Below are 22,833 nucleotides of genomic sequence, written 5' to 3'. Positions count from 1 at the left end.
TGTTTTATTTTGAAATTGGCGGATGTTGCATGCAATCCTCGTGCCTGACTTCCTGACCAGGTTGTTCTTTTCTGTGCATATTGACGCGTGTTCTGGGTGTGTGCTGGGCGCGTGCTGGGCGCATGCTGGGTGCGTGCATCGAAAATAGACATGACGCGTATCTCTGGCGGAGCGGGGCGGGGGCACGATCCTGAGACGGAGCTGAGATGCACCGCAGCATGTCCTGTGGACCCTAGAGCATTGACCAGCATGGGAATGTGGCGGCTGCGCAGTGCGCGGTGCAGCCGTAACGTAACGCCACGCATCCTCTAGACCTGAGGCTTTAGGTCTGTTCTCTGCTCCTTTCCGCTGTGACTGCATGCACACATTACCGCACTTTCTTGCTGGTTTTTAAACTATGTTTTTACATTTACTTACTGTAGGCTTTTAAGTTATGTATTTATTTATTTATGTATTTATTTATAGAGTCTAGTTTTTAAATAGTTATCTTTTCTGTATGCTGCTGGACCTGAGTAATGTGTTTCGTTCCTTCATGTTTTTAATATGAATGAATGACACAAAAGTGAACCTTGAACACACTGTACCTTTAAATACTAAACACTGTACCTTTAAATACTACACACTGTACCTTTAAATGCTAAACACTGCACCTTTAAATGCTAAACACTGTACTTTTGAATACTACACACTGTGTCAGTCAGTCAAGTTCTACAGTCTACGTCCACACTCAGCCGTCAGATATCTCAAAATAGGTTATCTTGTAAGGAAATAGATCCATGTGGAAAGAGTCCACTACTTACTGACAGAGCCCCTGAGAAATGTGTTGAAAACGTTGATCCTGGTGCTCGTGTCAACAGGCACAATCATTCATCTGTTGGGGGAGATCTTGTTTTGTTTCCAGTTGTCAAAAACAGGAAGTGGATCCTCTGAAGATGTGGAAGTATCTGGCACCTCCGGGTGGTTTTGTTGGGGTTTGACATGATGAGAGGGCTGAGACAGAGACACAAACAGAGGCATAGAAGGATTCCCCCGAGATTCTCCATGTCAGGTTTAAGACATTTAAAGACCTTTATAAGACGACTTGAATGTTTAATGCCAACATCACAGCTACACTAGCAAAGGTATCAAGAATACATTAACACATTTGTATATTTAAACTTTAGAATAAGTTTAAATTCACTTTACCAAACAAAATTAAAAAGAAAACAAATGTAAGCACTAAGTAATCGAAGTACTGGCACAAAATAATGAGCTCAATTTAGAGTCCTGTAGGAGACAATGTAGTTGTTTCTCCTGTCTATAAGCAGAGCATCAAAACCTGGAGCATTCATCATCCAGCTAAAATGAACATATTATGAAAATGATGTTATTACTTGTATTATTATTATTATTATTATTATTATTATTAATATTATTATTAATATTCCAGTAGGCATTGGAGCGGTTTGCAGCTGAGTGTGACGCGGCTGGGATGAGAGTCAGCACCTCTAAGTCCGAGCTCAGAAAACAGTGGATTGCTCTCTCTGTTTGGGGAGCCAGTCTTTGCCCAAAGTGAGGAAGTTCAAGTGTCTCGGGGTCTTGTTCACGACTGAGGGAAGAATGGATCTCTCCATGTTTGCCCTGTGATAGGTTGGTGACCTGTCCAGGGTGTACCCTGCCTTCCGCCTGAAGTCAGCTGGGATTGGCTCCAGCCCCCCGTGGCCCCGGAAGGGGAAAAGCAGTGAAGATAATGGATGGATGAAACCAAGGAAAAAACTAAACTAACCAAACTATGACTTAAACTCGGTTTCATCTGGTATGTATGAATTTAAAATATAAAACATGTAATTAAAAAGTTTGAGTTAGGGAAACTTGAAAATTAATTAAAAAAGAAAACAATTGCCCTTCAATGGGTCGCCACCTTAACGTGGTGGAGGGGTTTGAGTGCCTTAATGATCCTAGGAGCTATGTTGTCGGGGGCAGTTGCCCCTGGTAGGGACTCCAAAGGCAAACAGGTCCTAGGTGAGGGGACAGACAAAGTGCGGCCCCCAGACACCTGATGACAAATAAGAACAGGAACAAGTGTATCCTCTCCGGAGGGCCACTGGAGCCTCACCCTGGAGCCAGGCCTGGGATTGGGGCCTGCAGGCAAGCGCCTGGTGGCCGGGCCTTCACCCATGGGCCCCGGTCGGGCCCAGCCCGAATGGGTGACATGGATTCGTCCTCCCGATGGCTCACCACCTGCAGGGGGAGTCACAGGGGTCCAGTGCAGTGTGGATTGGGCGGCAGCCAAAGGCAGGGGCCTATGCGGTCCAATGGAACACCATGGGACATAGAGTTGGTGCAGGAAGTTGAGAGATACCGACTAGATATAGTCGGGCTCACCTCGACGCACGGCTTGGGTGCTGGAACAAACCTTCTAGAGAGGGGTTGGACCCTCTTCTTTGCTGGAGTTGCGCCGGGTGAGAGGCGGAGGGCGGGTGTGGGCCTGCTCATAGCTCCCCAGCTCTCTGCCTGTGTGTTGGAGTTTTCCCCGGTGGACAAAAGTTTGTTTCCCTGCGCCTTTGGGCTGGGGAATGGGTCCTGACTGTTATTTGTGCTTATGCACCGAACAGCAGTTCAGAGTACCCACCCTTTTTGGAGTCTTTGGGACAGCTGCTGGAAGGCACCCTGACTGGGGTCTCCATTGTCCTGCTGGGGGACTTTAATGCTCACGTGGGCAATGAGAGCGTAACCTGGAGGGGCGTGATTGGGAGGAACGGCCTGCCTGATTTGAACTTGAGCGGTGTTCAGTTGCTGACTTCTGTGCTAGTCACAGTTTGTCCATAACGAACACCATGTTTGAAACATAAGGGTGTTCATAAGTGCACGTGGCACCAGGACACCCTAGGTCCCAGATCTATCGGCTGATCTGTGGCTGTATGTTCTGGACACTCCGGTGAAGAAAGGAGCAGAGCTGTCAACCGATCACCACCTGGTGTTGAGTTGGATCAGGTGGCAGGGGAGGATGCTGGACAGACCTGGCAGACCTAAACGGACAGTAAGGCTCTTCTGGGAACGTCTAGCGGAGGACCCTGTCAGGCTGGTTTGCAGATGATGTGGTCCTATTGGCTTCATCGAACAGTGATCTTCAGCTCACACTGGGACGGTTTGCAGCTGAGTGTGAAGCAGCGGGAATGAGGATCAGCACCTCGAAGTTTGAGGCCATGGTGCAATGTCGGAAAAGGGTGGCTTGCCCTCTCTGGGTTGGAGGGGAGTCTTTGCCCCAGGCAGAGGAGTTTAAGTATCTTGGGGTCTTGTTCACGAGTGAGGGGAAGAGGGAGCCAGAGATTTACAGACGGATCGGGGCAGCTTCTGCAGTGATGTGGACGCTGCACCAGTCTGTTGTGGTGAAGAGAGAACTGAGCCAGAAGGCAAAGCTCTCAATTTACCGGTCAATCTACGTTCTAACCCTCACCTATGGTCACGAGCTGTGGGTTGTGACCGAAAGAACAGGATCGCGAATACAAGAGGCTGAAAAGAGCTTTCTCCGCAGGGTGTCTGGGCTCAGCCTTAGAGAGAGGGTTAGGAGCACAGACATCCGGGAGAGGCTCAAAGTAGAGCAGCTGCTCCTCTGGATCGAGAGGAGCCAGATGAGGTGGTTCGGGCATCTGGTAAGGAGGAGGTGTTTTGGGCGTGTCCGGCTGAGAGGAGGACACGGGGAAGACCCAGGACACACCGGTGAGGTTATATCTCTCAGCTGGCCTGGGAATGCCTCTGTATCCTCCCAGAAGAGCTGGTGGAAGTGGCCGGGAGAGGAGTGTCTGGGCTTCCCTGTAGAGACTGCTGCCCTGGACCCGGATAAGCGGAAGAACATGGTATGATATGGCAAAATAGCATTCGCCGGCGGTGGTGTGACAAACTGAAAGCGGTTGCCGCGACCTTGACTTATGAGATGCGCATTAAATGAAAGAGAGCGCAGCCGATGTGGCTGTATGGGGACACCTTAACGAACCTGCACAGTGTGGCTGACGTGGCGGTCTGGCAACGGGTTGGAGTTTGGGGCTTCGATTGGCTTGGGTGTGCCTCTAAGGAGCGTGACTCCGGGGACACAGGCTCAGTGTACAGCTGACTCCCCATAACCATTTTCCTCATCAGGAGGACGCCGGCTTAATTGTTTGACTGCTGTGGATTACAGTTTATTTCTATTCTTGTTTTGGTTCGTTTTGTTTGGAGACAGCTTTTGTTATACCTTTAGTTTAATTTAGTTCTTCTATTCGTTTGGTCTTTTTATTTATTTCGTTTTGTTTGTTGTTAGTTATATTATAGTTAACTTTATCTTCCTCTTTTGATGGTTTGTAGTTGATGTTTGCTTCCGTTCATCAGTTTTGGCTTTAGTTACATTTAATTTATTTTTTTCGTTAGTCTAGTTTTTTTGTTTGAGTTTGTTGTTTATAATTTTCATTGAGTATTAGGTCATTTGGTTATTTTCTTTAATTTTTGTTGAAGGATTTACTTTGGGTCAGGCAAGGGGGAAAGCGTAGTTTTATAACTCCCAGGAGGCAGGTTGCCCACCTGCTGGATTTTAAGAAGTTGGAAAGAAACAACTTTATTCATTTATTCATCACCTTTCCTTTGGATGTTTTTTATTTTCCTTGGTTTATTTTGTGCATTATGAGTATTGTTTAGGTTTGGTTTGTTATTTGATTTATTATTGTTTTGCACAAAGAGGCTGATAAGGCACTAATCCTTCTTTGCTTTGTGTTGTGCAGGTGCTGTGGGCTGACAATAGTGGCAGTCCCCTTCCCTAGTAGTGGTTTTCTTCATGAATCATTTGGTTGTTGTGTTTCACAGGTGGTTTTTGATTTGGGTATTTCTCCCGGGTTGCCCTGCCGCCATGGTAAGCCCCAGCCCTGTTATTTTGATGTTTGCCTCCAGTCGTGCATTGCCTACTTGGAGTTGTCTTTTTCCAGCCTTGTTTACGCTAGAAACAAAACGATTTAGGGCAGCTGTTGGTCTGGAGTCTCAGCGTTGTAATGACAACATGTCAGCTTTTCTTTTGAACGAAAGCTGTTTAAAATAATTTATATCAGAGGAAGCTAATAAAATGATTGCAGTGCACTATAACAGTGATCAAAAATCACTTGGGTTTCCTGGAATCAAAATTAAAAGAAACGCACGTAATCTGAGTTATAAGAGCTAATAATTGTATCTATAGTGCACGGTAGGGAGCCTAGAATGCTACATTACCTAAAAAACTTAATATTTTCTCAACAAAGTAAGCTATACAGGTAATTAATAAATATATTATGGCCAAATACAGACACACTAGCAAAGTAATGTACAGTCCGCCCGTAAATGGATCCATGTAATTGAAAAACAGGCACGAAAAAGCCTACCTGATGCCTTTAAGTGAACTATATACATTATTTTACATAATTTCATGGGCAGAAAGTTATTTTTAAAGCTTAAACCCACACTACCTCCCTTCCTAGTGCCCTAAAGCGCCACAAGCGCTCATTTCTATAAGGTGGATGTGAACGTTTCTGGAAATGTTGAAATGATACGTATTACTCATTCAGAAACGTTCACGGTCAACGATTGTGACATTTTACAGAAACGTAAAATGTCAACATTTTGCTCTGGCGACTGGGTTGGAAATATCAGTGGATGAGCAGCCATCAGCTAGACACAAATTCAAGCAGACCAATGTTATAAATAAGAGTTTGTATTGTGCCGTCCCTGTTTTGTTCCTTACCTCACTGATGTTCTCACTGGTTGGGTATCTCTCCCCAATAAGTGTAAGCTGCAGAGAAAAGCAGTGAGGGCCTGATTCTACTGTACATCTTTTGATCCTGCTTTACGTGCACAAATGAACCAAAATGATTCATCTAATCATCTAATTCACAAAGCAGACTCAAAGGGTTAAACGATCCACAAACTGCTCTGCAGAGCAAACAGCGTCTCTGTGCGTTAGTGTTTGCACATATTTAAATGATCCATAAGCATTCACCTGGATCAAAACAGATGAGCCTTTACTCTTCAAATGAGACTCAGTACAAATAACTGCTAATTCACTCACACTGTCGAGAACAGCTCCATGCAGTTAGAGTGAATATTAACCGTCTGCTGAGAGCTGCTGGTAACTGAGCAGCAGTGTTCATAAGTGTTGTTACAGTCAAACGTTTCATTGGTATAAACATCAATTCACCTCTGAATAAGCTAAAAATTACTCATCTGTTCATAATGTCTGTTAAAACATTGACATGTTATCGCAATAATCAGGGATCAAATCAGTCTGGAGCTGTCTGAGGCTCAAACCACTGCTGTCATTACACACCACAGAGTGTTTCTTTTTTATGATTTAATATTTACTAATTCTTACAAATATTCAATCAAAGACACACAAATAATGACAATAGCATAGAAAAGAAAAAATGTCTGTACTGGCAGCGACACATGTTTTGTTGCTGTGTTAAGTTGACCTGACATAGAATCTATCTAATATGGAATATCTCCAACTGAACCAGAGTTTAAAGAGTTAACACTGCTCCATCCAGGGGACCAGGCTGATCCTGGACCTGCAGTCTTCCAGCTGTGATGATACAGTCACACAGGATGCTGAAGGTCCATCAGTGTGAAGTCCTGACTGATGGGGATGCTGTTTTCGTCACACAGGAAATGGCTGTGGACAGTGATGATGAAGGTCTTCATGGAGAGCAGGGTCTGGATCTTCTCTGCTGCCACCCGGATGTTTTTCACGTCTGAGCTGGGAGCTGAGGGACAGACAGGTGAAGCAACTTTGTGATCATTCAGATCTGAGCCCGTCAGTATCTCCAGAACATCCTGTTCACTTTTCATTGAAACTGTAATTCACCATCTTTGAGTTTAGGGCTCATTGTATGTTGTCAGTCTAAACCTGAAGGTACAGTTTCATTTGACAGATGCTCATGGTTGGAGTCACAAACCTTTTCACCACCTGACAACAGTAAATATGATTTATTGATTATACAATTTTTTTTACATGAATTATTGATAACGACAATGTCAACATTAGAGATTTTGACTTATGCAAACTCAGAACAGAAGGTTTGAAACCTCTGAGAGACACCCTGACAGGCTTTAAACAAACTCTATAAACTCTGTTGACATGTATTCAGTTTACCTGATTCTTACCTGTTCTAGTGATGTGTCATTATCAAAAGCTGCGGCTCTGAGAGACGATGCTTTATAGTGAACCAGAAGAGCCGGCTCGCATCGAGAGAGAGACGGCTCCCAGTTTTTTCCTTTCGCTGCTTAGGTCTCACAGCGCTCAGCCCCAGCTCTGCTCATGGCAGAGCTTTGTTTTGGTTGGTCAGCATGGCGGCCATGCGGCCAATCACATGTGAGGATATAGGATATAGGTGGTGGAAGGGAGGCTGTGTATCGTGACTACATCTGTTCCTTCTGAGAGAGTCTTCTTGAAGACTGGGCAAATACTCACTGAGAGGAGAAATCGGATCAGCCCATTCAAGCTGAGGCATCTGATTTTTCTCAATGCCAGCCTGCACTGAGGACATTAATGATGTTTGCTTGAGTTTGGTTCTGGTTCTGTTTGCTTGAGTTTGGTTCTGGTTCTGTTTGCTTGAGTTTGGTTCTGGTTCTGTTCTGTGGATATGTTTGCAGTTTTTTGTTAATTTGAAACAGACTTAAATGAACATATTTGACCTTCATGTGTTGCATATAATATGAAGTGAATCATATTGCTGTGAATCTTTAAACCTTGAATGTATCCTACCTCTATCCCTGTTTTACGGTCAAAACAACAATGAATGTAAACACAGAGGTTGTGATAGGACTGGAGCGCAAATGAAACTCCTCTCTCGAGGAATGAAAACACTCGAGATCATTACACCAAACGGAGGTGCCCACCAATTTATGTTGTGTTATTGATGATGTGCATTTTCTACTTTGCTTTTCAATGTAACACTATTGAGGAAGTCATGTGAACAAGGTTTTTCCACAATAATTACTGAATCAAAGATTCTCCTCCTCCTCTTCTCATCCATGTTGTCTTTCTGGTCCTCTGAAAACCTCTGACCTGTTGACTCTAGGCCTGGCTCCACTCATCATGACTTTGGTTTGTTGTTGTAGTTAAGTGAAATTCGATCTGGTGATAACACAGAGTGTTTTATTCTGAAAATTAACCGGATGTTTTCATTTTGTTTTGGTGAAACCTGACTTCCTGTCCCGCTCCATCTGCTCTGTGCTGAATTCATGCGTCGTTCTGCGGCATCCGGCAAAAATAGAAGTCTTGTGTATCTGATCCAGAGGACTCTGACCTGCTGGATCAGAGACGCAGCCGGAACGCAACGGAGCGGATCCAGTGGGGGTTATCTGTCTCCAATCCAGAGCGGATCAGACCTGGAATTTGGCCTTTAGTGTTTCATTGTGTTTTATTTGTTTCCACTTAGACATCAGGTGAGGAAGGTAAACTTCCACAAACTATCCTGAGAGAAACAAAAGGTCCATGTCTCACCTGAGCTCCGGTGAAGTCTATCAGGTGGTGCTTCAAGGATCTTCAGAAGAGGAACAGGAGGAACCTGAACGCACACCTGACTGCTGCCCCGTCCACTCACTGTCAGCGCACCTGGCCTGAAACACACACATACACACCCACCCACATAGTTCAGTATCTGTTTACACTAAAGGACAGCTGGACTCCACAGACCACTACAGTTGACCACACACAGATCAGTGTCCTCACATTTACATGGACATGATTTATGAGCTGGGGAGGACGTGAAGAAATGCCTGCAGTACAGAATTGCATTATGTTGACTTGGGCTGAGGACTTTGATTCCATCAGAAGACTCTGACTCACTCTAACGACTTAAACTCACTCTAGGGTCTTTGAGTGAGTCAATATCATCTGAATCAGAGGATAATGACTCACTCAGAGCACGTTGACACACTCTGAGGACTTTGACGCACTCTGAGAGTTTGTCATTGCTCTATGAGTGAGATGTTGTCCTTATAGTCAAAGTCCTGAGGACAATGACTCACTCTGAGGACAATAACTCACTCAGAGGACTTTGACTCACTCTGAGGACTTTGACTCACTCTGAGGACTTTGACACACTCTGAGGACTTTGACTCACTCTGAGAGTTTGTCATTGCTCTATGAGTGAGATGTTGTCCTTATAGTCAAAGTCCTGAGGACAATGACTCACTCTGAGGACAATGACTCACTCAGAGGACTTTGACTCACTCTGAGGACTTTGACACACTCTGAGGACTTTGACACACTCTGAGGACTTTGACTCACTCTGAGGACTTTGACACACTCTGAGGACTTTGACACACTCTGAGAGTTTGTCATTGCTCTATGAGTGAGATGTTGTCCTTATACTCAAAGTCCTGAGGACTCTGACTCACTCTGAGGACAATGACTCACTCAGAGGACTTTGACTCACTCTGAGGACAATGACTCACTCAGAGGACTTTGACTCACTCTGAGGACTTTGACTCACTCTGATGATGTCAGTCGTACCTGTAGTATCGTCGTACAGCTGTGCAGGGCAGGCAGGGGTAACACGGCCCGTAGATGCTGTTAGCGTCTGTATCGAGCTCAGCAGCGCAGCGACCACAGCCTGTGTATGTAATGTCACTGCTCAGCGCCTCCAGGATACCATCCAGAGATGTGGAGCTATCCAGCACTGGATGAGGTACATTCTGGGAAGCAGGTGCTTGCTGAAATTGGAAGGTGATGACCTGGACTCTGAGCTCCACCTTACCTGGTGAGGGAAAGAGCAGATCTGTGTTTACCTGCCATGGTTTGTTGTAATGTAAAATAGATCTACAGTATATAGTCAAACATCTATGACTGAAATGACTTTTTGTACATCTGTTGTTCACCAGGGTTCTAGTATAGGTCACAGGCATGTCACTGGCATCTGACTAAAAAGCAGGACTATGAAGTGAAATTGATGAAAAAAAAACGTGAGAATGGACAAGATTCTCACACACAAAGTGGAACCCGCACGCAAATCAAGAGCCCATGCAGAAAAAAAGTTCTTGTCCGCGTAGCTCCGGTACCTACGCCGAGGCCTACGCACGTAGCTGACGTGCACCTCCTCCAAAATGTAACTCCCCGTAGAGCCGACGCGGACCGCAAGCTCTGTGATTGGTCCGCTCGACGGCTTTGTCTTTCCCGCATTTACAGCACTTCCGGGATCCCTGACATCGGCCGCACATCGGCCGTGTATTTCATCTCCTCCTCTCTCTTCTTCATGTAATCATGTCTGTATGATAAAAAGCAACATGTATCAGCTGTAGATTAACATAACACGCTCTGAATCTCTGTGGAAAAGTAAACAGAGATCGTAGCGGGACCGGAAGCAGGCGGCCGTCTATCAGAGAGACCGCACTGCCCTCAGGCGTTTCGGAGGAGAATTGCTGCGCGACACGGACACATCGACGCACAAGTATGTGGTGCTCATGTCCGCGTCAGCCCCTGCTGCGTAGGGGAGACGCAGAAGTATAAATCAGCCTTAAGCCTGTGAGGGGAAAACTGAATTTTGAGTGTGTAGAAAAGAACTGAGTGATTATAGATCCAGCCTGCGTGCGCAACTGTTGCCCCTGCGCTCTGTGCCCCTCCTGCTCATGAGGAACAGAGCTGCTCGCTCAAGGGTATATTTTAGTTTTGTCAGTCAGGGGGCGGGTATCGTGGACCAGCTCTGTTATGCTGCTATAGGCTCAGACTGCTATAGGCTTAGACTTGCGGGGGAACTGACACACTGGGATCCTCTCTCTCCCTCTCTCTCCTCTCTCTGCCTGTCTCTTACTTTAACTCTCCCTGTCCCATTAAAGTTTCTAGCCATAGACCTTTCTGGAGTCCCTGAGCTCCCTTGTCTCGTAGGTTCCTCTGGATCTCTGCTGCTGTGGACGTGCCAGACTCCAGCTGCTACAACTACTACTATCCGTCTCACCACTATCATCTCTCTCTTTCTTCATCTCCCTCTATCCATCTCTCCAACACGGTCTCAGCAGATGTGTGTCTTACATGAGTCTGGTCCTGCTGGAGGTTTCTGCCTGTTGAAGGAAGTTTGTCCTTGCCACTGTAACTTGCTAAATGCTGCAAAGCTTTATAAATAAAGATTGATTGATTGATTGATTGATTGATTGATTGATTGATTGATTGATTAATTCAACTATGATGATTCCTTTGTTGATGCTAATTTGTTATTATCAAGCTAATTGTACTGATTGAGAAGCCTGAGTTATACTCAGAGGCAAACAGGACTTCTGCTTTCAAAATAAGAGTCCATACATGGTTGTTACTTTCTAGTTATGTTATTTAATGTGCATTGTTTAAAAGAGGAGGATAATTAAAGTGACTAATGCTTTAATAGAGACAACTTCAGTAAAAAGAAGTAAGCTTATAAATACTGATTTCATGGTGGGGTTGTAAATGTTAAAAACAAGTTTACACAGATGCTAAGAATATGATAAAAGTTGTTCAATACTTGATACTTATTTTGTGTTTCTATTGAATCAGTTGTAGTTTGTTAATTATCTTTATTAACTTAATGGGTCAAACAACTTTACAGTTTTAGGGTTACTTACGTATCTATGTAAAGTAAGGTAATTGAACAGTGACTTGGTATTTACCGATAGGTTCTGTGTGAAATTTAGTTTTACTGTTGCCTACCTGTTATTCACAGCTAATTTGGTAAAAGACAGGTTTGTCTTTTCAGCTTGTACTTTGTTAGTTGAGATACAGTATGTAACTTTGCCATTAATGTTGTGATGATGTGTTAAGGACATCAGTGTTTTGTTTTGTTTTGTTTTTACAATTATTGGAAATAAGCTGTTAAGGTGTAACAGAATGAGGTAATCACTACATGAAACCATACATTAAAGCAAGTCTTCAGTACGTGGTGTGAGTTCAAGTAACCCTAACTCTAAACTGTTATCTTTTGTTTTTGACCAATTTTTGATAATATTCAATGTGGTGCACTCCAAGCTCCACACAAACATTGGCACGGAGCTCAGGGAAGCACAGTATAGATCCCCTGGCAACTAAAGGTGCTTTTCAACCAAGAGTTCCAGAACTACTTTCTCCTGAACTAAAAGGTTCAGATTGTGCAAATCAGGCCAGTGACGTAAGGAGAAAAAAAAAGTAAATGCACTACACCACCAGACCAGTAGAGGGCAGTACAACAAAGAGGAATGCCATTCATCACAGATGACACCATAGAAGAAGACGGACAGGCAGGTATCATTATGAGCAACACAACAGTTAGCCTGTTAGCATGAAGAGACTCAGCTGGCGCTGTTTTAGATGGTGCTATATTTCATCACAGATGGATTCACTGAATCAACACGTGAGAGGAGATAAGAGCGAGTAGCAAAGACGTTTCAACACGGCTTTAAAATCCTTTTGAACTCAAAAAGCCGTGGCAGTGATCGGCCGGTGTTTTGGTTTAAACAGCGACCCTGTTAACTGGAGACTTTCAGCCGGATGCATCCCTCATAAACGTCTTTAAACGATCAATAAATATCTGATGAGGATATTTTGAAATCTTAATAAAAACTAAACTAGTTTGCATTCCCAGGAACTCCCTCTGTGTTTCAACAGCTGTGTAAACTCCACAAACACTGACACGTTCAGCTGAAGGTCTCCAGTTTACAGGGTCACTTTTAAAACCGGAACACCGGGAGAGACGCATTCACGGTGGGCTGAGAGAAGACTACTGTTACAAGCTGCTAAATCAAGAGAATCACAGCTTCTTCTTTTGAAAAGTACACACACATACAAAAAAGATAGAACAAATAACTACCCCCCTAGCAGGGGCTTTTGAGGGGGGAGATTATCTACCGCTGAACTAAATTTAGACCCTGGGTCCTCCGGTTGTAACGCACGTAGTTCAGGGGTAAAATTCCTCCGGTCGAAAAAGGCCTTAAATAGTGTTCAAGTAGTCATTCATCCAAGGTGCAATAATAATAATAAACATTCTCAACCTCACAAAACCCCCCGCGACCCGACCCCGGATAAGCGGAAGAAAATGGATGGATGGATGGATGGAACCTCACAAAACGACCAATGTGATCTGATGCCTGAAATAACATGAGGGAAAGACAGGTATTGGGATCCTACTACGCATGTCACGTGAGAGTGTTGCGTCACTTCCGTTTTCCTCTTCCACTCTGTCGCACGTAGCTGCAGTTAGCTCTCAGCTCTCAGCTCTCACTTTAAATCTCTAAATTTCTTGTAATTCACATTTTCTTACCCTTCCACTACCATAAGTTAGTCCTCACCAAGCACCCCCTCTCTCTTTTATTTGACCAGTAAAGCTCTTTAGTGGTGATTTGTGTACTCGTAGCCTAGCTCGTAGCTTAGCGTAGCCATTAACTCATAGCTTAGCGTAGCCATCAGCCTGGTAGCACGGTGCACTATGGCCACTCAGTCTGTCTCCTCTCCTGCACGGTGCTGCACGATGTGCCAGATGTTCAGTTATACGTCGTCCTCCTTTACTGATAATGGTAAATGCTGGAAGTGTAGCAGATTCATAGCCCTGGAGGCAAGGGTTAGTGAGTTAGAGTCACGGCTCCACACCAAGGCAGAGGCAGTTAACCAGCCGCCTGTAGCCGGTGCGGGGCAACCTAGCCTACCTAGCTCAGCTAGCTTAGCTTCCCCCCCGGCAGATCCCGAGCAGCCGGGATGCAGTGGCTGGGTTACGGTGCGAGGGGGAAAGCATAGCCGTGAGCTAAAGAATCCCATGTCAGACTACCAACCGGTTCAAGTTCCTAACAGATTTGCCCCACTTAGCAACACACCTGCTAAGACTGTAAAGCCTCAGAAGGCTAACACTCTGGTCATTGGAGACTCCATAGTCAGAAACGTGAACTTAGCAAGGCCAGCGGTGTTAGTCAAATGTCTTCCTGGGGCCAGAGCGGGTGACATCGAGGCAAATTTAAAACTGCTGGCAAAGGCTAAACATAGATTCAGAAAGATCGTAATTCATGTCGGCGTTAACGACTCCCGGCGACGCGAGTCAGAAACAACGAAGCTTAATGTGGGATCGGTGTGTGCTTTAGCTAAAACGATGTCTGACTCAGTCATTTTCTCTGGACCCCTTCCTACTCAGCCCGGTGATGAGTTGTTTAGCCGCACCTCATCACTCAGCCGCTGGCTGTCGGGTTGGTGTCCGCAGAACGCCGTGGGTTTCATTGATAACTGGAGATCGTTTTGGGGAAAACCTGGTCTGATTAGCCGAGATGGCATTCATCCTACTTCGGATGGTGCCGTCCGTTTAACGAGAAACATGGCAGATTTTATGAGTTTAGAAAAGTGACAACCCAGAGTGCAGACCAGGAAGCAGAGCTGCAGTCCTACACGCTCCTCTGCGCTTCCTTTGGGGCCGTCTCCCAGCCACTGTTTATATCACATAGAGACTGTGTCTGTCCCCCGACTGAGACCCTTCTTGTTAAACAATCCAAACATCAAAGGAGTAAATCAAAACAATCTGATTAAAATTAGAACCTCGAATGCAGCTGAACAGAATAATATTAAAATTAAATGTGGTTTACTGAATGTTAGATCGCTGTCTGCTAAAGCTGTTTTAATAAACGAGATTATATCAGATAATCTCTTTGATATATTCTCACTAACTGAAACCTGGCTGGGTGAGAATGAATACCTTAGTTTAAATGAAGCCACTCCTCCTAGTCACCTTAATGCTCAAAACCCTCGAGTAACTGGCCGAGGTGGTGGAGTGGCAGCTATTTTCAATTCTAGTTTTCAGATTAACCCTGGACCCAGACTGGGCTGTTGCTCCTTTGAAGGCCTAGTTCTCAGCTTTCCCAATCCAGTTTCTAAAACAGTGCGACCAATCTTATTCGATATAATTTACCGCCCTCCTGGCCCGTACTCTGAATTTTTAACTGAATTTTCAGAGTTTTTATCTAATTTAGTCCTCAGCTCAGATCAAATAGTCATAGTAGGTGACTTTAATATTCATGTAGACGTTGATAATGACAGCCTTAGCATTGCGTTTATGTCCCTGCTGGACTCAATTGGCTTCTCACAGGTTGTTAACAAACCTACTCACCGTTTCAATCACACCCTCCATCTTGTTCTGGATTATGGTCTTGAAATTGAGGACTTATTAGTCTTCCCACAAAATCCGCTTTTATCAGATCACTGTTTAGTAACGTTTGATTTCCTCCTAGTAGGTTCTACTCAAGGTAATAAAAACGTAATAACCAGGAATTTGTCTGATAGTGCCGTAGCTAAGTTCAAAGAGGCTATCCCTGCTGCGTTAAACTCAGTATTTAGTCCAACCTTAGCTCAAAGCTTGTATACTAGCTCCAGTTCCTCTCAGCTAGATCAGTTTGTAGATAATACTACAGGTTCTCTGCAGGTTACCCTAGACCTAATCGCTCCTCTTAAACAGAAGACTATTAGACGACAGAGGCTAGCTCCGTGGTATAATGCTCAAACCCGTGAACTAAAACAAAACTCAAGAAAACTAGAAAGATTATGGCGCTCCAATAAAACAACTGAAACCTGCTCACTTTGGAAGGATAGTCTTAATAAATATAGGAAGGCCCTGCAGCATGCTCGAGCTGCCTATTACTCCTCTCTAATAGAAGAGAATAAAAACAACCCTAGGTTCCTCTTCAGCACTGTAGCCAGGCTGACAGACAGTCATAGCTCCACTGAGCCATGTATTCCTTTAGCCCTCAGCAGCGATGACTTTATGAGCTTCTTTAATGATCAAATCTTAAAGATTAGAGATCAAATTAGTAACCTCTTACCTTTAACTAGTGTAGGACCCTTTACCAACAGCGGGATCATTGAAGCCGGCGTTAAAGCCAGATGTATACCTAGACTGTTTTTCACCCATTGACCTTCCTGAACTGGTTTCAACAGTTTCTTCAGCTAAACCATCGACCTCTCTTTTAGACCCAATCCCAACTATGCTGCTAAAAGAAGTAATTCCACTAGTTAGCAGTTCTTTACTAAGTATGATTAATATGTCTTTACTGACAGGCTATGTACCTCAATCATTTAAAGTAGCTGTAATTAAACCTCTCCTTAAAAAGCCCACTCTTGATTCAGGCTCCTTATCTAACTATAGACCGATATCTAACCTCCCCTTTATCTCTAAAATCCTGGAGAAAGTGGTGTCAGTTCAGCTCTGGGACCTTCTTAAGAGCAACAGTTTGTTTGAGGACTTTCAGTCAGGGTTTAGAGCCCACCATAGCACAGAGACTGCACTGCTAAAAGTAACCAATGATCTACTAATGGCCTCAGACAGTGGTCTTCTTTCCGTACTTGTTTTATTAGATCTTAGCGCTGCATTCGATACGATTGACCATCAAATCCTGTTACAGAGATTAGAGCGACTAATTGGCATTACAGGGACTGCGTTAGCTTGGTTTAAATCGTACCTAACAGATCGATCTCAATTTGTTCACGTTAATGAAAAGTCCTCAGTGCAGACCAGGGTTAGTCAGGGAGTTCCACAAGGATCAGTGCTAGGACCAATTCTTTTCACCTTATATATGCTTCCTCTAGGTAACATCATGAGGAAGCACTCTATTAATTTTCATTGTTATGCTGATGACACTCAGCTCTATCTATCAGTGAAGCCAGAAGAAACCAATCAGTTATCTAAATTAGTTGCTTGTCTAAAAGACATAAAGTACCTTAGACGGCATTAGTCTGGCATCCAGCACCTCGGCTAGGAATCTAGGAGTCCTATTTGATCAAGATTTATCCTTCAACTCCCAAATTCAGCAAATCTCAAGGTCAGCCTATTTTCACTTGCGCAATATTTCTAAAATTAGACACTTCCTATCTCAGAGCGACGCAGAAAAACTAGTCCATGCATTTGTTACCTCCAGGTTAGATTACTGTAACTCCCTCTTATCAGGCTGCCCCAATAAGTCTCTAAAGATTCTTCAGCTAGTTCAAAATGCTGCAGCTCGAGTATTGACTAGAACTAGGAAGAGGGAGCACATCTCTCCAGTGTTAGCTTCTCTACACTGGCTCCCAATAAAATGTAGAATAGAATTTAAAATCCTTCTTTTAACCTACAAAGCCCTTAAAAATCAGACACCCTCGTATCTTAAAGAGCTCATAGTGCCCTATTACCCCTCTAGAACTCTACGCTCCCAACATGCAGGCTTGCTAGTTGTACCTAAAATCTCTAAAAGTAGTATGGGAGGTAGAACCTTCAGTTATCAGGCCCCTCTCCTTTGGAATCATCTACCAGTCAGGGTCCGGGAGGCACCCTCTCCACTTTTAAGAGTAGGCTTAAAACTTTCCTTTTTGATAAAGCTTATAGTTAGAGCTGGATCAGGCTTGGACCAGCTTTTGTCATGCTGCTATAGGCCTAGACTGCCGGGGGAACTGGCACACTGACACACTGGGATCTTTTTTTTTTTTTTTTTTTTTTCTATTTTTCTCTTATTCTTTTTTTCCTCTTGTCTGCATATATATTTCTGGTTTGTGTCATGTTTGTCACAAACTGTCAAATATTCATGCAATTTATTCTTGCAGCAAAAGAAAAGAAAGAAAACCTTTTTCTTCTGTGCTTGTGACTGTGTGCATGCAACCATCACCATCCCTCTTAGAACTCTGGCCTATCTTTTATTGGCAGCTAATATCATGTTCTGTAAAAGAGAGCGTGCACACCTAGGTGGGCCAAAAAAATAAAAAATAAAAAAAAAATAAAATAAGAGAAAGTGAAAGAAAGATTACATAAGGATATACAAAGGGACAGGGAGAGAGAAGGAGAGAGAGACCTAACACACTTAGATGGAGAGGGACCATCTCACCATGATGCCAAAAAGAAAATCCGTGGGGTGATACTAATGATTAAGCAACCCTTAGTGTCCACAATCATTACTGAAGCTTGGGTCGCAGAGGGTTGCCGCCGTGCCGTGTTCTATTTGTGTAACAAGACCACCACTGGTGCAGATGAAACCACTTGGGTCAGACCAGACGAGCGGTACGGCTCGGCGACCGGGCCGCGAGAGCAGTCAGACCGAAGGACCCAACCCGCCGCGGGAGACCCAGGCCAGGGGACAAGCCAAGGACCCAGACCGGAAGCAAGCAGGTACCGCCGGAGCACCCAGGGCAACCCCCAGGTCACCCAGTAGGAGGAAAGGGGGGAGAGGGGGGAGAGATCCCGCAGCCCCCCCAAGGGACACCCCCACAACACCGCCCCCACAGCCCCCCAAGACGGAGCCAAAGGAGCCACCAGGGCCGAGGGGGCCCGGCACCAGGAGCAGACAGCCAGGCAGACGGGCAGGACCAGGACCAGAGCCCACCAACCGGCGCGCCGGAGCAGGGGGAGGGGAGGCGGCAGGGCCAATCCCACCTGCCCCCCCCAGACGGCCCGACCACTCCCCCCAGCCACGCCCCCCACCCACGCCCTGCGACTGATGGACCAGGCCGCGGGGGCATGGAGGGACACCCCAATGGCTGCCGTAGTAACACCCCCCCAGCTGCGCACCCCCCCCCCCCCCCAAGAGGACCGCGAGGGAACCCCGGGAAACCCGGCCCCGAGGGCAGCCACCAGGCCCCCACAGGGGAGGGGGCAGCAGGGGGGTGGAGGGTGACAGGGACACCAGCCACCCTACCAGCCCCGATGGGCCCCCAACGAGTAGGGCCGAGCCAAACACTAAGGCCCCGCCAAACCTGATCTGTGTGTGTGTGATATGAACACACTGGGATCCTATCTCTCCCCCTTCCCCCCAACCCCTTCGTCACTTACTTTAACTCTGCCTGTCCCATTAAAGTTACTAACTATAGACCTTTCTGGAGTCCCTGAGCTCCATTGTCTCGTAGGTTCCTCTGAGCTGCCGTAGACGTCCTCCTGCTGTGGATGATCTGGACTCCAGCTGATACGGACGTGCTGGACTCCAGCGGCAACAGCTTCTACGACTCGTCTCATCACTATCACTTCTCTCTCTTACTCCCCTCTATCTGTCTTTCCAGACCCAACTCGGTCGAGGCATGATGTCTGTCTAACATGAGTCTGGTTCTTCTCGAGGTTTCTGCCTGTTAAAAGGAAGTTTTTCCTCACCACTGTAACTAGCTAAATACTGCGATGTGCAATGCTCATGATGGATTAAGGTGGGGTCAGACTGAGTCTTACCCTGTCTTGAAGTTGGGTCTCTGTTCATAATTTGACATAGAGTGGTCTAGACCTCCTATGTTTGTAAAAGCGTCTTGAGATAACGTTTGTTGTGATTTGGCGCTATACAAATAAAGATTGATTGATTGATTGATTGATTGATGAGCTGTTTTAATGTGTAATATTGCTGCCCTGTCTGACTGTAATTGTGTGGTTGTTCTTGTGCCCGCATTATAAAGACGTATTCTATCCTATACTATTCTATATCTGGAAATGAATGGCTGCAGGTCTGTCCCACTGAACATATACTGAGGCTTTTATTGTGAAACTGCTCCAGACAGGAACAACTAAAGTGAGATTATTAATGTAAACAAAAACTCAGCTATTTACAGAAACTCACAGAGTTTAACACAGCTGTAATTAGGTGCACCAGGTGATCTTCACACCTTTGTGCCTGTTCTCTTTTACTCACCGCTGTATTTCTGGGACAAAAGCGTGTCTAGATCCAGCTCTATACTGCTGTCTCCTGATTGGATGGATGGTGTTCTGAGGAAGTCCTTAGCCCGCTGGCTGGTGGGGTCCAGAGGCTGCAGGGAGCTCCAGGGGGTGGAGTGAAGCTCAAAGAGGTCAGAAATCAAGCCTTCCCTCACCAGGAGGACCCGGAAGTCCCAAACTGCAGCTGAACGAGACAGAGGATTACTTTCATACTATAATGAAATTGATTATGAACTATTGTGTAGTAGTTTTTATAGTGTAGTGTGTTTTAATATTGTAGTGTTCATTTCACTGAGAAGATACCCATGTTGTTGTATACTGGTTATCTCTTGTTGTGTAGCTGTTTGTATGATTTTCTGTTTGTTTTTAACAGAGGCATTGGGTCTCATTCACTAACAGTGCGTACGCACAAATACGTGCTTAAACCGTGCGTATGAACGTTTGAAGCATAAATCTGGGATTCATCAATATATTCTTACTTGAATTTGTTCTTACATTACGACTAAAAATAGAACTTCCTCAGACCATGCATACGAACAAATGATGACGACCAACTTTCTCAGGAAATGTAAACACATACTCTTTTAACTAAATGCATGACATATTTAAACTACTTTCAGTAAAAGAAAAATAATGTTTTTATTATAATGGGTAAAATGTACTATTAGACAACTTTAAAACAAAACATTCTGGAAGACATCTTTCAACCCCCCATTTGTGTTTCGCGAGCCCCCAAGGGGTCTTGACCCCCAGTTTGGGAACCCCTGCCGTAAGAAACGGATGGCTAGTTGGTGAGCATATTTTATGTTATATTTAGCTTAAGTCTCTATCCTGTTTATGCTAAAATGTTGTTGTTGATACGTGAGATATGGCCTGGCTTATGACTCCATTTGTGAGTCCCGAACCCCCCTCCCCCCAAGAGGTGCACAATAACAACGTCCATGCCCACAAGCGTGCCGGAGTAGAGCACACATTTGGGCTGCTGAAGGCTCGTTGGATGTGTTTTGACACAGCTGGTGGTGAGTTACTCTACGCCCCTGAGAAAGTGTGACAGATAATTGTGGCGTGCTGTGTTGATTAAATTAAATGAATGACCATTAGGTGACGATTGAATAATAATAATACATTTTATTTAAAGGCGCCTTTCTAGGCACTCAAGGACACCGCACAGATATAAATATATACATACACAAATTTACATTAAAGGAAACAAAATCAGAGTCAAAAATGAAAACAATATAAACTAACAAGGGGTAAGAAAAAATAGAAACAACAACAAAATGGAGCAATTGGAGTCAGACGGAGTAAGCGGTTTTGAACAGATATGTTTTGAGTTGTGATTTGAAATGGGGGAAAGAATCTGTGTTTCTGAGTTGAGGTGGTCATGAGTTCCAGAGACGGGGAGCAGAGCGGCTGAATGCTCGGCTCCCCATAGTGGTGAGACGGGCGGAGGGGACAGACAGGTGTATGGAGGAAGAGGATCTGAGGGAGCGGGAGGGAGTGGGAACATGGAGGAGGTCGGACACATATGGGGGGGCGAGGTTGTGGATGGTCTTGAATGTCAACAGAAGGACTTTGAATTGAATACAGAACTGAACAGGGAGCCAGTGGAGCTGTTGGAGGACAGGAGTGATGTGGTGGATGGAGGGGGTTCGGGCAATGATACGGGCAGCTGAATTCTGGACCAGTTGGAGTTTATGGAGGGATTTGTGAGGGAGGCCGAGAGGAGAGAGTTGCAGTAGTCCAGACGGGAAGTGACAAGGCTGTGGACAAGGATGGTGGCAGTGTGGGGGGTGAGGGAGGGGCGAAGACGATTGATGTTACGAAGATGGAAGTAGGCAGTCCGGGTGATGTTATTGATGTGTGATTGAAAGGATAATGTGCTGTCAAGGATGACTCCCAGACTCTTAACCTGGGGGGAGGGTGAGACGGAGGAGTTATCAGTGGTGAGTGAGAAACTGTTGGATTTGGATAGAGTGGATTTGGTGCCAATGAGGAGAACCTCGGTTTTATTACTGTCTAATGTAAGGAAATTTAGGGTGAACCAGGTTTTTATTTCAGAGATGCAATCAGTGAGGGAGGTGGGTGGGAGAGTGGACGAGGGGTTAGTGGTGAGGTAGAACTGGGTGTCATCTGCATAACAGTGGAAGTGAATGTTGAATTTGCGGAAGATATTACCGAGGGGAAGGAGGTAGATGATGAAGAGGAGGGGCCCCAGGACAGAGCCCTGGGGCACCCCTGTAGTGACGGAGGAAGGAGTGGATTTAAAGGACTTGAGCTGAGTGAACTGTGTGCGTCCAGAGAGGTAAGATGTGAACCAGTCTAACGGAGTGTGGGTGATACCAATGGAGGATAGCCTAGTGAGGAGGGTGGTGTGACAGATGGTATCGAAGGCTGCACTTAGGTCGAGGAGGATGAGGATGGTGAGGAGTCCAGAATCAGCTGCCACAAGGAGGTCGTTGGTGATTTTAAGGAGTGCTGTTTCAGTGCTATGGAGTGGGCGGAAACCAGACTGGAACTGTTCATACAGGTTATTGTGGGTTAGGTGAGAGTGGAGTTGGGAGGCAACTGTTTTTTCCAGGATTTTGGAGATGAAGGGTAGATTGGAGATAGGACGGAAGTTGTTGAAGTTGGAGGGGTCGGTGCCAGTTTTTTTTCAGGATTGGGGTAATGGCAGCAGTTTTGAAGGATGTAGGGACAGTTCCAGTGGTGAGAGAGGAGTGGATGATGGCAGAAATGAGGGGGACCAGGGAGGGGAGGGAGGCTTTAACAAGTTGTGTGGGGAGGGCGTCCAGTTGACAGGTGGATGGCTTGGATTTCTGGATGAGTTCTGTGATTTCCGAGAGAGTGGGGAGCTGGAAGGAGGAGAATGAGTGTATCGATGGGTGAAAGTCGGCTGAGATGCTGAGGTGGGGGTGAGGGCCAAGGTGCTGGTGGAGATTCTTGATTTTTGAATTGAAGAAGGACATAATGGAGTTGCAGAAGGAGGTTGTGTACAAGTGAGCGGGGAGAGAGTCCTTGGGTTGGGTGATATTGTTGAGCAGAGAGAATAGTGACTTGGAGTTTCCATTATTTGCAGTGATTAAACTGGAGTAGTGGTGGGTTTTGGTGCTGGCGATGGAGTCCTTGTAACATAATATGTGGTTATTGTACATTTCTTTATGAATAGTGAGACCAGTTTTTCGATGGAGTCTTTCGAGTTGGCGACCTTTGGCTTTCATCAGGCGGAGCTCGGGGGTGAACC

At 45.3% G+C, this 22,833-nt stretch overlaps 1 protein-coding gene across 4 annotated transcripts in view; it reads right to left on the bottom strand.

Annotated features, from left to right (window-relative positions):
* Nucleotides 1-6,307: 6,307 nt before the first annotated feature.
* The window catches only part of shld2 (shieldin complex subunit 2), a 39,829-nt gene continuing 23,303 nt past the window's right edge, over nt 6,308-22,833 (bottom strand). For all 4 annotated transcript variants that reach the window (XM_034682444.1, XM_034682446.1, XM_034682447.1 and 1 more), the window contains exons 8-11: nt 19,567-19,773; nt 9,491-9,734; nt 8,477-8,592; nt 6,308-6,734 (exon numbers count right to left, since the gene is read on the bottom strand). In XM_034682444.1, coding sequence (XP_034538335.1) covers nt 6,568-6,734; nt 8,477-8,592; nt 9,491-9,734; nt 19,567-19,773 — 734 coding nt within the window. In that variant the 3' untranslated portion in view covers nt 6,308-6,567. The remainder of the gene's footprint in view (nt 6,735-8,476; nt 8,593-9,490; nt 9,735-19,566; nt 19,774-22,833) is intronic.

This window comes from Notolabrus celidotus, chromosome 4 (genome assembly GCF_009762535.1).
Source record: "Notolabrus celidotus isolate fNotCel1 chromosome 4, fNotCel1.pri, whole genome shotgun sequence".
NCBI classification, from domain to species: Eukaryota; Metazoa; Chordata; class Actinopteri; order Labriformes; family Labridae; genus Notolabrus; species Notolabrus celidotus.
This window is presented reverse-complemented; position numbering and strand designations above follow the sequence as displayed.